This window comes from Pleurodeles waltl, unplaced genomic scaffold (assembly GCF_031143425.1).
Source record: "Pleurodeles waltl isolate 20211129_DDA unplaced genomic scaffold, aPleWal1.hap1.20221129 scaffold_209, whole genome shotgun sequence".
NCBI lineage: Eukaryota > Metazoa > Chordata > Amphibia > Caudata > Salamandridae > Pleurodeles > Pleurodeles waltl.
The window spans coordinates 16121-31920 of NW_027149915.1; the positions used below are offsets into that span (position 1 = coordinate 16121).

At 52.1% G+C, this 15800-nt stretch overlaps 1 protein-coding gene across 2 annotated transcripts in view; it reads left to right on the forward strand.

Moving 5' to 3' along the window:
* Positions 1–1389: 1389 nt before the first annotated feature.
* The window catches only part of LOC138274914 (zinc finger protein 34-like), a 278326-nt gene continuing 263915 nt past the window's right edge, over positions 1390–15800 (forward strand). For both annotated transcript variants that reach the window (XM_069219026.1, XM_069219027.1), the window contains exon 1: positions 1390–1433. In XM_069219026.1, coding sequence (XP_069075127.1) covers positions 1419–1433 — 15 coding nt within the window. In that variant the 5' untranslated portion in view covers positions 1390–1418. The remainder of the gene's footprint in view (positions 1434–15800) is intronic.

The window sequence follows — 15800 nt, forward strand, 5'->3', positions numbered from 1 at the left end:
GGTACCTATACTGAATGGAACACCTTTAAGGCACACATACGTGGCATCTGTATCACAACAACGTACAGAGTTCAGTCAAGACTGAGCCACGAAAGTAGAGTTGGCGGCAGACATGAGAAGTACAACTAGAAAAGGCAAAGGGGCAGAGTAAACCACAGACATGACGGAAATCAGGGCAAAGTATATGGAGACGTTGGAACGAGCTGGACAGTTGGACAATATAGTTAGCTCTGAGACAACATATGGAGGAAGACAGACCTAGTAATTTATTTTTGTTGCTTATTTCAAACGAAGAGGAACACAGACAAGTGACACCTCTGAGAACAACAGACAGATAATAAACACCCTACTGCAAATAAATAATATTGTTTGAATACTAGAGGGCATTGTACAAGAGATCAAATATATGCGTACACAACACACAAGTCCAATATGTCCAGGTGGTCGGGGAGAAGAAATCAACCCAAGCACAAATAGATGAGATAGATGTCCCTTGGAAGGCAAAGAGATCAGGTGCCACAAGGGAATTAGCGCCTGCGGGGTTTCAGCAGAGCGTATGGTGGGATGCTGGTATCAAGCAAGGTGGGCTTATGTTATACTCCACGACGTGGCCACGTAGAGATGATATGGGCCTACCTTAGCAGTCTTTGGACCCTGCGTCGATGATGTGGCTCAACCCCATAGCCCCTACTCTTACTCGCGAAGGGAACTGAAAGGAAGTCAAGGGACTGAGGGAGGAGATCCTGGTTGTTTGGGTGAGGTGTAAGCGTGGTTTTCAAGCGCTGTTGTCGTACCTTCAGGAGAGAACAAAACAGTCATAAGACCCCTAATCTCTTGAGGGGTTTCTGCTCCAGTTCCTTTTGTTTTTGGGGGCTCCTGAGTCTAACACATAAGTACCTGTGATGCAACTAAACCTTCAGTGGAGATGCACCGGGTGCTCGCAAGGCGATGGTGATACTTCTCACCAGAGGTTATGGAGCTCAACTGTTCTGCGTATTGATTTATATAATGTCTACAGATAGAAAGCAAAACCCAGGCATGTTACCACTACATTAGAACAGTTGTATTGCAATACAATGCGTAGGTTCACTCTGGGTAAATGGTACTCTTAGTCGGACTTATAACCGTATGCGCTTGTCGAGCTACTCCTGGCTCTTGACTCCGTTCCGCCTCAGGAAGAAGCGAATCGGTGCATATACAATAATTTACTCTCCAGGTCATTTCATTAATATTTCGAGGGGTTAGGCTGTTGGTCTGAACAGAGTTAGAATGTTGCTAGGAAGGTTTGTGCAGGGATGAGGAGGCGCGATGCTTGTTCTTTGTTAATCTTGCAGAAAGTGCTGGAGCGATACCTGGTTATTCACTTGTTTTTCTTTTGTCTTACAGGTTGCTTGGTGTGTGGCTGTCCGGTCTCTGAGATGCAAGGATACCAGGTGAGTCAACTGCAGGTTCCTTGCACAAGGCTAGCGGTTGTTACAGTGGTTTCCAGGGCAGCGGCTCCTGTGCGTGCTCCATTGCATTTGAGATTCAAGAGGCAAAGCGGGGGCTAGTGCGTGGGCACGGCTCAATGGCCTGCCGCACCCGACCGCAACCAGCCTCACCCAATATGGCTGCTGCAGTGTCAAGATCTCGCAGGATCTCAGCAATCTCAGAAATAGCGCTGCAGAGTCACTGGCATTCATTGCTCAGTAAGCAGTGTCACTGGTAATTTTCAGGGACAGACCTGGATTGGCTCAAGTCATGTGCAAGCATATTGACATAAGGTAACATAGAACACACACCACTCGCAGCAACCTTACCATTCTTGTGTATTACCATACCTGAGAGACACAGTGCAAGCGAGCATTACAAGACGGACAACCAGGGATACATTACAAGGAGGCGTGACATGATGGACAACCCGGGACAGGGACAATAAAGGGGGTATGGCGCTGGACCGGGACATTACAAAGGGGCATGAAGCTGGACATGACCCTTGGTGCCCACATTAACAACTTTATACATTGTGGCCGGTGAGCTTAGAGCATCCCACAAGCTACTGAGACAAATTATTGTAAAGCTACCTAAATCTCACCAGCACCCCCCAGGAACGTACATCATCCCCCCTCCCTTTATCCATGCATCATAAGAGGACTGTGAAAGTGCTTGAAAGTAGAATGTTCTCTATGCTGACAAACTTTCCCCACCCAGACCAGCTGGGATTCATCCCACACAGAAACGCGGTCCTGAATTTTAGGCTTCCTTTCCATGTCATGAGTGAATGCCCACAAACCTGCTGCAATGTTGATAACATAGAGAAAGCCTTTGACTCCCTAAAGCTTGAATTGTATGTGTGGTCATGGAGACCATGGGTGTGGCACAGGGGGTCCTACATTGCATCAGATTGCTACATACCACCTCGTGGCCAGAGTCCAAACGGACAGCATCCCCTCAGGAGCATGGTGTGTGGAGCGAGCACGAGGTAGGGATGTCCGCTCGCCCCCCTTATATTTGCCCCGGTTATTAAGCCATTGGAAACCATGTTTAACAAATGGCTGTTCATGGGGCGTTAAAGTGGGCACAAGTGTACACATGCGTTCGTTGCATGGGGACAACACAATGAGGGCCTCATTACGACCGTGGCTGTGTTAAGACCATCAGGGCCACGGTGGCAGTCGGACCACCGCCAATGTGGCAGTCTGACAGCCACATTACGACCATGGCGGTTGTGCCACGATCTGACCACCAGCACCTCCACTTCTCCTCCACTGGAGGTGCTGGCGGTGGTGGCAGTTCTAATATGCAAGAGCAGCGTTGTCCCTTAAGAGTCCCTTCTCCACCGGCGATTACGTGGCGGTAGCCCCACCATGTAAAGAGTTCTGGGGACTGGGGGCCCCTGCACTGGGCAGTGCAGGGGCCCCCAAGGCCTGCCTGTAGGAGGCTGGACTGGCTTGTAGTGAGTACCAAGGGGTACTTGCACCTTGCACCAGGCCCAGTTATCCCTTATTAGTGTATAGGGTGTCTAGCAGCTTAGGCTGATAGATAATGGTAGCTTAGCAAAGCAGCTCAGGCTGAACTAGGAGACGTGTGAAGCTACTACAGTACCACCTAGTGTCATATGCACAATATCATAAGAAAACACAATACACAGTTATACTAAAAATAAAGGTACTTTATTTTTATGACAATATGCCAAAGTATCTTAGAGTGTACCCTCAGTGAGAGGATAGGAAATATACACAAGATATATATACACAATAGCAAAAATATGCAGTATAGTCTTAGAAAACAGTGCAAACAATGTATAGTTACAATAGGATGCAATGGGGAAACATAGGGATAGGGGCAACACAAACCATATACTCCAGAAGTGGAATGCGAACCACGAATGGACCCCAAACCTATGTGACCTTGTAGAGGGTCGCTGGGACTATTAGAAAATAGTGAGAGTTAGAAAAATAACCCTCCCCAAGACCCTGAAAAGTGAGTGCAAAGTGCACTAAAGTTCCCCTAAGGACAAAATAGTCGTGTTAGAGGGAGAATGCAAGGAAAACACAAATCAGCAATGCAACAACGATGGATTCCTGTCTGAAGGTACCTGTGGAACAAGGGGACCAAGTCCAAAAGTCACAAGCAGCTCGGAGATGGGCAGATGCCCAAGAAATGCCAGCGGTTGGTGCAAAGAAGCTCTTACTAGGCTGAAGAACTGTGAATACTGCAGGAACGACAAGGGCTAGAGACTTCCCCTTTGGAGGATGGATCCCCCACGCCTTGGAGAGTCGTGCAGAAGTGTTTTCCCGCCGGATGGACGCCAACAAGCCTTGCTACACGCAAATCGTGCGTTTGGCGTTTTTGGACGCTGCTGGGGCCCAGGAGGGACCAGGAGGTCGCAAATTGGACCTGCAGAGAGAGGGGACGTCGAGCAAGACAAGGAGCCCTCACTGAAGCAGGTAGCACCCGGAGAAGTGCCAGAAACAGGCACTACGAGGATGCGTGAAACGGTGCTCGCCGAAGTTGCACAAAGGAGTCCCACGTCGCCGGAGACCAACTTAGAAAGTCGTGCAATGCAGGTTAGAGTGCCGTGGACCCAGGCTTGGCTGTGCACGAAGGATTTCCGCCGGAAGTGCACAGGGGCCGGAGAAGCTTGCAAAGTCGCGGTTCCCAGCAATGCAGCCCAGCGAGGTGAGGCAAGGACTTACCTCCACCAAACTCGGGCTGAGGAGTCACTGGACTGTGGGGGTCACTTGGACGGTGTCGCTGGATTCGAGGGACCTCGCTCGTCGTGCTGAGAGGAGACCCAAGGGACCGGAGATGCAGCTTTTTGGTGCCTGCGGTTGCAGGGGGAAGATTCCGTCGACCCACGGGAGATTTCTTCGGAGCTTCTGGTGCAGAGAGGAGGCAGACTACCCCCACAGCATGCACAAGCAGGAAAACAGTCGAGAAGGCGGCAGGATCAGCGTTACAGAGTTGCAGTAGTCGTCTTTGCTACTATGTTGCAGGTTTGCAGGCTTCCAGCGCGGTCAGCGGTCGATTCCTTATCAGAAGGTGAAGAGGGAGATGCAGAGGAACTCGGCTGAGCTCATGCATTCGTTATCTAAAGTTTCCCCAGAGACAGAGACCCTAAATAGCCAGAAAAGTGGGTTTGGCTACCTAGGAGAGAGGAAAGGCTACTAACACCTGGAGGAGCCTATCAGCAGGAGTCTCTGACGTCACCTGGTGGCACTGGCCACTCAGAGCAGTCCAGTGTGCCAGCAGCACCTCTGTTTCCAAGATGGCAGAGGTCTGGAGCACACTGGAGGAGCTCTGGACACCTCCCAGGGGAGGTGCAGGTCAGGGGAGTGGTCACTCCCCTTTCCTTTGTCCAGTTTCGCGCCAGAGCAGGGGCTAAGGGGTCCCTGAACCGGTGTAGACTGGCTTATGCAGAATTGGGCACATCTGTGCCCAACAAAGCATTTCCAGAGGCTGGGGGAGGCTACTCCTCCCCTGCCTTCACACCATTTTCCAAAGGGAGAGGGTGTCACACCCTCTCTCAGAGGAAGTTCTTTGTTCTGCCATCCTGGGCCAGGCCTGGCTGGACCCCAGGAGGGCAGCTGCCTGTCTGAGGGGTTGGCAGCAGCAGCAGCTGCAGAGAAACCCCAGGAAGGGCAGTCTGGCAGTACCAGGGTCTGTGCTACAGACCACTGGGATCATGGAATTGTACCAACAATGCCAGGATGGCATAGAGGGGGTAATTCCATGATCATAGACATGTTACATGGCCATATTCGGAGTTACCATGGTGAAGCTACATATAGGTAGTGACCTATATGTAGTGCACGCGTGTAATGGTGTCCCCGCACTCACAAAGTTCAGTGAATTGGCTCTGAACAATGTGGGGGCACCTTGGCTAGTGCCAGGGTGCCCTCACACTAAGTAACTTTGCACCTAACCTTTACCAGGTAAAGGTTAGACATATAGGTGACTTATAAGTTACTTAAGTGCAGTGTAAAATGGCTGTGAAATAACGTGGACGTTATTTCACTCAGGCTGCAGTGGCAGGCCTGTGTAAGAATTGTCAGAGCTCCCTATGGGTGGCAAAAGAAATGCTGCAGCCCATAGGGATCTCCTGGAACCCCAATACCCTGGGTACCTCAGTACCATATACTAGGGAATTATAAGGGTGTTCCAGTAAGCCAATGTAAATTGGTAAAATTGGTCACTAGCCTGTTAGTGACAATTTGAAAGTAATGAGAGAGCATAACCACTGAGGTTCTGGTTAGCAGAGCCTCAGTGAGACAGTTAGGCACCACACAGGGAACATATACATGCACACCTATGAGCACTGGGGCCCTGTGTGACAGGGTCCCAGCGACACATACATATAGGCCACAAACCTATGAGCACTGGGGTCCTGACTAGCAGGATCCCAGTGACACATAACAACCATACTGAAAACATGGTGTTTTCACTATGAGCACTGAGGCCTGGCTATCAGGATCCCAGTGAGACAGTGAAAACAGTGACAAACACCCTGACATACACTCACAAACAGGCCAAAAGTGGGGGTAACAAGGCTAGAAAGAGGCTACCTTCTCACACAACCCCCCCCCAAACGAAGGACAATAAGGCTAACCTTGGCCAGTTGAGACTTTATTGTCTAAGTGGTGATAAGTAGAGAGTAGCTCTGCAATAGACTGGTTACTCCCTTTATCATCCACTATATGGTTACTTCCCTGTGGGGATGTAAACCACCCTGTTTGAAGTTTTTTAGCTAAGTAACAATGTGAAGATGTATTTTCAGAGTTTCTATCAGTAAGTTTTAGTTTAGAGCAGTGGGAATTGTCCACTGAACCTATTTGTAGTGATGGAAATGCCAGACAGGGATGCTGTCTCAGAAAAGCCATGGCTGGGCAAAAACTTTGTCCATTTGGCTGGAAGAGAGAACAGGGATGCTGTTTCTCTTGAGTTGGAGCAGGGCAGGGATGCTGTCCTATGAGCTCCACACTAGGGCAGGGATGCTGTCCTAAGTGTTGTGAGGCAGTACAGGGTTTCTGCACTAAAGTTTCTCTGGGAGGGTTGGAGGGATGCTCCATGTTAACTAAAATGGTGCTCTTTTTGTCACCAATGTTAGTTATCCCACAGAGAGGTACTTCTACCTCAGGGAGTCCAGCTATGCCAGCTGATGATTCCCTTGGAACAGGTGCCACCCGAGGAGAGGTTTCTCCCACCACAGGAATGGTATCCTGAATGGTAGGGTGGTTAGGGGATACTGTGATACCCTTTTTACCTGTTGATGGAGAGGGATCCTGAGTTTTCAGGCCTTCTCTCCTTTGCTTTTTCATTTCAGTAGAAATGAGAGGGAACAATTCCTCAGGGATGCCCAGCATGGCTGCATGGGCATAAAACTCTACATCAGCCCAACCTGAGGCCTCTAGGTCATTACCTAAGAGACAGTCTACAGGTAAGCTAGGTGATACCACCACCTGCTTAGGGCCAGTAACTCCACCCCAACTAAACTGAATTATAGCTAAGGGAAGAAACTTAGTGGAGTTATGGACATCAATAATCTTATACTGTTGTCCAATGATGTGTTGATCAGGGTGCACTAGGTTGTCAGTCACCAAAGTGAAACTGGCACCTGTGTCCCTGTAGGCCAAGGCCTCAACACCATTTATTGAAACTGTCTGCCTGTACTTATCCATTGTAAGGGGACAAGCAGCCAGTGTGGCAAGGCCAATGCCACTAGGTGTGACAGAAACTGTCTTGGGACTGATTACATCAGTTTCCACTATGGACCCATAAGTGAACCCAACTACACCCTTTGCTTGACTGTTGCCAGCAGTCCCACCACTAGTACCACTACTGCTAGGGGCACTAGAGCTTGATGTATTAGTGGTGGTAGGCTCAGGGGGTTTACCTGGACAGGACTTATCCCCTGGCCTATGGCCTCTGTTTTTACACACAAAGCACCAAGGCTTTTTAATGTGTGCAGGTTGGGAAGAAGAGGAAGAATTTGTTTTATCCCCACCCTCTGAAGAGTGTTTAAGATTTGAAGTGGGATCTTTGGTTTTACCCTTATCCGCATGCTTATCTTGAGATTTTTCACCATCTTTCTTCTTATTGCCATCTTTGTCACCCCCTGTATGAACTTTTCTGTTCACCCTTGTTCTGACCCATTTGTCTGCCTTCTTTCCCAATTCTTGGGGAGAGGTCAGATCAGAGTCTACCAGGTACTGGTGCAACAAATCAGACACACAATTATTAAGTATATGCTCTCTCAGGATTGTGTTATACAGGCTTTCATAATCAGTAACTTTACTGCCATGTAACCACCCCTCCAAGGCCTTCACTGAATGGTCAATGAAATCAACCCAGTCTAGTGAAGACTCCTTTTTGGTCTCTCTGAACTTTATCCTGTACTGTTCAGTGGTTAAGCCATAACCATCCAGGAGTGCATTCTTAAGAACTGTAAAATTATTGGCATCATTTTCTTTCACAGTAAGGAGCCTATCCCTACCTTTTCCACTAAATGATAGCCATAGGATAGCAGCCCACTGCCTTTGAGGGACATCCTGTACAGCACAGGCCCTCTCAAGTGCAGCAAACCACTTGTTAATGTCATCCCCCTCCTTGTAAGGGGGAACTATCTTATGCAGATTCCTGGAATCATGCTCTTTTGCAGGATGACTATGGGGAATACTGCTGCTGCCACCATGGGTATCTAAACCCATCTTCTGTCTTTCCCTCTCTATTTCTAAAGACTGTCTATCCAAATCCAGCTGTTGCTTCTTGAGCTTCAGTCTGGTTTGCTCCACTCTCAATCTATTGAGCTCCCTTTCTAACAATCTGTCATCAGGGTGGGTGGGAGGGACATTTCTAGATACAGAGGTATGATGGGAATGAACAGAAGGAGACCTGTCCCTTACAGAGGGCACCCTAACAGCTTGGCTACCAGCATAATGTGAGAGCACATCATCAGTATGATGTGATTCAACCTCTGTACCAACTATGCTAGACTGTCTAGTAATGGGCAGGCTGAGAAGTTTCTTTCCTGAACCTTTTCCTGGGGGAGTCCCTGGATCAGATTGAGAACCATTAGCTACTTTTTCTACAGATTGGGCACTTATGGCCTTATCCTGTACTCTAAGCATATTAATTAACAGTTCTAAAGAAGGATTCTTCCCTACACTCAAACCTCTCTCTATGCAGAGACTCCTTGCTCCTTTCCAGCTAAGGTGATCATATGCAAGTTTGGACAGTTCAACTTTTTGGCCTGTGCCAGACATTTTTTAGAGAGTTAAAGTGATAGATAAAGAGAAAAAAGTTTTTAGAACTTTTTGGAAAGACAGAAAAAACTTTTTAAACTTTTAAGAACTTTTTGAAAGTTTAGAAGTACTTTTCAGCACTTAGAAAAGAGTGAAAAGAGGAAATGCAAAACTTTTTGGCTATGTGTATATACACTGACCTTGTTTTGTATATTTTTCTCTTATGAAAAGTACAATGACAAGAGTGGTAAGTAGTCTCAAAGCACTTATCCCACCACTGCACAACCAATGTAGGAGGCTGGACTGGCTTGTAGTGAGTACCAAGGGGTACTTGCACCTTGCACCAGGCCCAGTTATCCCTTATTAGTGTATAGGGTGTCTAGCAGCTTAGGCTGATAGATAATGGTAGCTTAGCAAAGCAGCTCAGGCTGAACTAGGAGACGTGTGAAGCTACTACAGTACCACCTAGTGTCATATGCACAATATCATAAGAAAACACAATACACAGTTATACTAAAAATAAAGGTACTTTATTTTTATGACAATATGCCAAAGTATCTTAGAGTGTACCCTCAGTGAGAGGATAGGAAATATACACAAGATATATATACACAATAGCAAAAATATGCAGTATAGTCTTAGAAAACAGTGCAAACAATGTATAGTTACAATAGGATGCAATGGGGAAACATAGGGATAGGGGCAACACAAACCATATACTCCAGAAGTGGAATGCGAACCACGAATGGACCCCAAACCTATGTGACCTTGTAGAGGGTCGCTGGGACTATTAGAAAATAGTGAGAGTTAGAAAAATAACCCTCCCCAAGACCCTGAAAAGTGAGTGCAAAGTGCACTAAAGTTCCCCTAAGGACAAAATAGTCGTGTTAGAGGGAGAATGCAAGGAAAACACAAATCAGCAATGCAACAACGATGGATTCCTGTCTGAAGGTACCTGTGGAACAAGGGGACCAAGTCCAAAAGTCACAAGCAGCTCGGAGATGGGCAGATGCCCAAGAAATGCCAGCGGTTGGTGCAAAGAAGCTCTTACTAGGCTGAAGAACTGTGAATACTGCAGGAACGACAAGGGCTAGAGACTTCCCCTTTGGAGGATGGATCCCCCACGCCTTGGAGAGTCGTGCAGAAGTGTTTTCCCGCCGGATGGACGCCAACAAGCCTTGCTACACGCAAATCGTGCGTTTGGCGTTTTTGGACGCTGCTGGGGCCCAGGAGGGACCAGGAGGTCGCAAATTGGACCTGCAGAGAGAGGGGACGTCGAGCAAGACAAGGAGCCCTCACTGAAGCAGGTAGCACCCGGAGAAGTGCCAGAAACAGGCACTACGAGGATGCGTGAAACGGTGCTCGCCGAAGTTGCACAAAGGAGTCCCACGTCGCCGGAGACCAACTTAGAAAGTCGTGCAATGCAGGTTAGAGTGCCGTGGACCCAGGCTTGGCTGTGCACGAAGGATTTCCGCCGGAAGTGCACAGGGGCCGGAGAAGCTTGCAAAGTCGCGGTTCCCAGCAATGCAGCCCAGCGAGGTGAGGCAAGGACTTACCTCCACCAAACTCGGGCTGAGGAGTCACTGGACTGTGGGGGTCACTTGGACGGTGTCGCTGGATTCGAGGGACCTCGCTCGTCGTGCTGAGAGGAGACCCAAGGGACCGGAGATGCAGCTTTTTGGTGCCTGCGGTTGCAGGGGGAAGATTCCGTCGACCCACGGGAGATTTCTTCGGAGCTTCTGGTGCAGAGAGGAGGCAGACTACCCCCACAGCATGCACAAGCAGGAAAACAGTCGAGAAGGCGGCAGGATCAGCGTTACAGAGTTGCAGTAGTCGTCTTTGCTACTATGTTGCAGGTTTGCAGGCTTCCAGCGCGGTCAGCGGTCGATTCCTTATCAGAAGGTGAAGAGGGAGATGCAGAGGAACTCGGCTGAGCTCATGCATTCGTTATCTAAAGTTTCCCCAGAGACAGAGACCCTAAATAGCCAGAAAAGTGGGTTTGGCTACCTAGGAGAGAGGAAAGGCTACTAACACCTGGAGGAGCCTATCAGCAGGAGTCTCTGACGTCACCTGGTGGCACTGGCCACTCAGAGCAGTCCAGTGTGCCAGCAGCACCTCTGTTTCCAAGATGGCAGAGGTCTGGAGCACACTGGAGGAGCTCTGGACACCTCCCAGGGGAGGTGCAGGTCAGGGGAGTGGTCACTCCCCTTTCCTTTGTCCAGTTTCGCGCCAGAGCAGGGGCTAAGGGGTCCCTGAACCGGTGTAGACTGGCTTATGCAGAATTGGGCACATCTGTGCCCAACAAAGCATTTCCAGAGGCTGGGGGAGGCTACTCCTCCCCTGCCTTCACACCATTTTCCAAAGGGAGAGGGTGTCACACCCTCTCTCAGAGGAAGTTCTTTGTTCTGCCATCCTGGGCCAGGCCTGGCTGGACCCCAGGAGGGCAGCTGCCTGTCTGAGGGGTTGGCAGCAGCAGCAGCTGCAGAGAAACCCCAGGAAGGGCAGTCTGGCAGTACCAGGGTCTGTGCTACAGACCACTGGGATCATGGAATTGTACCAACAATGCCAGGATGGCATAGAGGGGGTAATTCCATGATCATAGACATGTTACATGGCCATATTCGGAGTTACCATGGTGAAGCTACATATAGGTAGTGACCTATATGTAGTGCACGCGTGTAATGGTGTCCCCGCACTCACAAAGTTCAGTGAATTGGCTCTGAACAATGTGGGGGCACCTTGGCTAGTGCCAGGGTGCCCTCACACTAAGTAACTTTGCACCTAACCTTTACCAGGTAAAGGTTAGACATATAGGTGACTTATAAGTTACTTAAGTGCAGTGTAAAATGGCTGTGAAATAACGTGGACGTTATTTCACTCAGGCTGCAGTGGCAGGCCTGTGTAAGAATTGTCAGAGCTCCCTATGGGTGGCAAAAGAAATGCTGCAGCCCATAGGGATCTCCTGGAACCCCAATACCCTGGGTACCTCAGTACCATATACTAGGGAATTATAAGGGTGTTCCAGTAAGCCAATGTAAATTGGTAAAATTGGTCACTAGCCTGTTAGTGACAATTTGAAAGTAATGAGAGAGCATAACCACTGAGGTTCTGGTTAGCAGAGCCTCAGTGAGACAGTTAGGCACCACACAGGGAACATATACATGCACACCTATGAGCACTGGGGCCCTGTGTGACAGGGTCCCAGCGACACATACATATAGGCCACAAACCTATGAGCACTGGGGTCCTGACTAGCAGGATCCCAGTGACACATAACAACCATACTGAAAACATGGTGTTTTCACTATGAGCACTGAGGCCTGGCTATCAGGATCCCAGTGAGACAGTGAAAACAGTGACAAACACCCTGACATACACTCACAAACAGGCCAAAAGTGGGGGTAACAAGGCTAGAAAGAGGCTACCTTCTCACACTGCCCATCATGCTTTTCACTGTGAAAAGCGCAAAGGGTGCTGGTGCACCCTACGCACCGCAGCGTTGCTGCCGGCTCAGTTATGAGCCGGAGTCAATATTGTGGGAACTCTGTTTCCGCCCGCTCACCCAGCTGGAAACTTGTAAAGGGGCCTGCAGGAAGGGGACTGCACTGGCTGTAACTTGACCGCTGGAGTTCAGTGGATGGCCTTTTCCAGCCTCCAAACTCATAATGACCCCCTGAGTCTGGGTGATTACAGAAGGGCAGAAACACAGATATCTCAGGCTCTAATTGGTAGTTCGAAAATGAAGTTGGTGTGAGGGGTATCTGGTCGGAGGGTTTAGGTAAAGAACTGGCAGAGGGGGAGTGAGGCAGAGGCAGTGTCTAGGAAAGCAGGATATAAACTTCTGCACTATTCTATATTACATCATACTTACTTTGGGAGCAACCAGGCTACACTGAGTGTTCGCAGCATCATCGAGAGATGCCCGTTGCCAGGCTGAATGGGCTGCTTTGCCCCTCACAGAGGTCCTATTGGGCGGGACTGCTAGAGCCGCCGGACAAATGACAGCCTTTTAAATTGCAATGGGTCCTAGGCGGGCCTGCTCGGTCTGCTGCTGAGGCCCCATCCGTGTAAAAATGCTTCAGATCTGTAGACCTGCCGTAGAATCTGGCACAGAATGCAGTGCTTAATTTGAGCCGGTGGTGTCATTCCCTGTGGTGCCTTGCGCAGCGCACTCCTTTGCATCTTGGTACAGACATGAGTGTGCACTCCCTGACACAGAATGTGTACTGGAGGCATGCCGTGTGGTACAGATGTCTGTGCCACAGCAATTGCAGAAGGTATGGATGCATTGGGCGTGTGCTGTACATGCAGAACACAAGCAAGGGACGCCAAGTATCCCTTTCCCCTGGTTTGCACCTGCTCAGGGAGGCGTTCGCTTTTGATGCGAATGAAGGTCTGCCAATCTTGCCAGGTTCGGCTTTGTGTCTCGGGGTGCCTCAGTGATGCCCCAGTTACAATTGAAAGCATCACAAAGCTGCCTTCGCCCTATGGCGATTTCAGCTTTCCAGCACAAAACCTCTTTTGTGGTGAATAGTGAGAGACCTGTGACACTGTCCGCTTCACACCACCTTGTGCTGCGCTGGTGCAAAGATTTATACATCTGGGCCCGAGAGGGCGTGTTCGGTGGTTGTTCCCCGTCTTCTGGGCTGTTTACGATGTTTCTGTTTTAAGGACGCCCCTCACACTGGTCGAAGAATTTAAGTGTGAAACAAATCTATAGTTCTGTTTTTAGTGCACAATACCGCCGCCCATGCCTCAAGATATATAAACAAAAACACACGCAAATGTCTGTGTTTGAAAAAGTGACAATGCTTTCATTGGCACCGCATTCATTTTTCCAGTGCGAGGTTGTTTTTGCTCCGTTTCTGAAAGAAGTAGAAGACGGCGAAGAGTCAGCAACCCTTGGAGACGGCGGCGGCCTCCTCCTGGGCGCCACATTGGGTGTCCCTGTCTCAGCGCTTCTCTTCCAGGAATGACTGGCTCCCCACTCAAAGACCCCCACGGGCCGTTCCCGGGCTGGTGAATGGTGGTCCCGAGGCAGCATGGGCTGGCCCTGGTGACCCCCCAGCATGGGCTGGCCCTGGTGACCCCCCAGCATGGCGCTGGCCCTGGTGAACCCCCAGCATGGCGCTGGCGAACCCCAGCATGGCGCTGGCCCTGGTGACCCCCCAGCATGGGCTGGTCCTGGTGAACCCCCAGCATGGCGCTGGCGAACCCCAGCATGGCGCTGGCCCTGGTGAACCCCAGCATGGCGCTGGCCCTGGCGAACCCCCCAGCATGGGCTGGTCCTGGTGAACCCCCAGCATGGCGCTGCGAACCCCCAGCATGGCGCTGGCCCTGGTGAACCCCAGCATGGCGCTGGCCCTGGTGAACCCCCAGCATGGCGCTGGCCCTGGTGACCCCCCAGCATGGGCTGGTCCTGGTGAACCCCCAGCATGGCGCTGGCCCTGGTGAACCCCAGCATGGCGCTGGCCCTGGTGAACCCCAGCATGGCGCTGGCCCTGGTGAACCCCAGCATGGCGCTGGCCCTGGTGAACCCCAGCATGGCGCTGGCCCTGGTGAACCCCAGCATGGCGCTGCGAACCCCAGCATGGCGCTGGCCCTGGTGAACCCCAGCATGGCGCTGGCCCTGGTGAACCCCAGCATGGCGCTGGCCCTGGTGAACCCCAGCATGGCGCTGGCCCTGGTGACCCCCCAGCATGGGCTGGTCCTGGTGAACCCCCAGCATGGCGCTGGCCCTGGTGAACCCCCAGCATGGCGCTGGCGAACCCCAGCATGGCGCTGGCCCTGGTGAACCCCCAGCATGGCGCTGGCCCTGGTGAACCCCCAGCATGGCGCTGGCCCTGGTGAACCCCCAGCATGGCGCTGGCCCTGGTGAACCCCAGCATGGCGCTGGCGAACCCCAGCATGGCGCTGGCCCTGGTGACCCCCAGCATGGCGCTGGCCCTGGTGACCCCCCAGCATGGGCTGGTCCTGGTGACCCCCCAGCATGGGCTGGTCCTGGTGAACCCCCAGCATGGCGCTGGCCCTGGTGAACCCCCAGCATGGCGCTGGCGAACCCCAGCATGGCGCTGGCCCTGGTGAACCCCCAGCATGGCGCTGGCCCTGGTGAACCCCCAGCATGGCGCTGGCCCTGGTGAACCCCCAGCATGGCGCTGGCCCTGGTGAACCCCCAGCATGGCGCTGGCGCTGGTGAACCCCAGCATGGCGCTGGCGAACCCCAGCATGGCGCTGGCCCTGGTGACCCCCAGCATGGCGCTGGTGAACCCCCAGCATGGCGCTGGCCCTGGTGAACCCCCAGCATGGCGCTGGCCCTGGTGAACCCCAGCATGGCGCTGGCGAACCCCCAGCATGGCGCTGGCCCTGGTGAACCCCCAGCATGGCGCTGGCCCTGGTGAACCCCCAGCATGGCGCTGGCCCTGGTGAACCCCAGCATGGCGCTGGCCCTAATGAACCCCCAGCATGGCGCTGGCCCTGGTGAACCCCCAGCATGGCGCTGGCCCTGGTGACCCCCAACATGGGCTGGCCCTGGTGACCCCCAGCATGGCGCTGGCCCTGGTGAACCCCCAGCATGGCGCTGGCGAACCCCAGCATGGCGCTGGCCCTGGTGAACCCCCAGCATGGCGCTGGCCCTGGTGAACCCCCAGCATGGCGCTGGCCCTGGTGAACCCCCAGCATGGCGCTGGCCCTGGTGAACCCCCAGCATGGCGCTGGCCCTGGTGGACCCCCAGCATGGCGCTGGCCCTGGTGAACCCCCAGCATGGCGCTGGCCCTGGTGAACCCCCAGCATGGCGCTGGCCCTGGTGAACCCCCAGCATGGGCTGGCCCTGGTGAACCCCAGCATGGCGCTGGCGAACCCCAGCATGGCGCTGGCCCTGGTGAACCCCCAGCATGGGCTGGCCCTGGTGAACCCCAGCATGGCGCTGGCCCTGGTGAACCCCCAGCATGGGCTGGCCCTGGTGAACCCCAGCATGGCGCTGGTGACCCCCAGCATGGCGCTGGCCCTGGTGACCCCCAGCATGGCGCTGGCCCTGGTGAACCCCCAGCATGGGCTGGCCCTGGTGAACCCCCAGCATG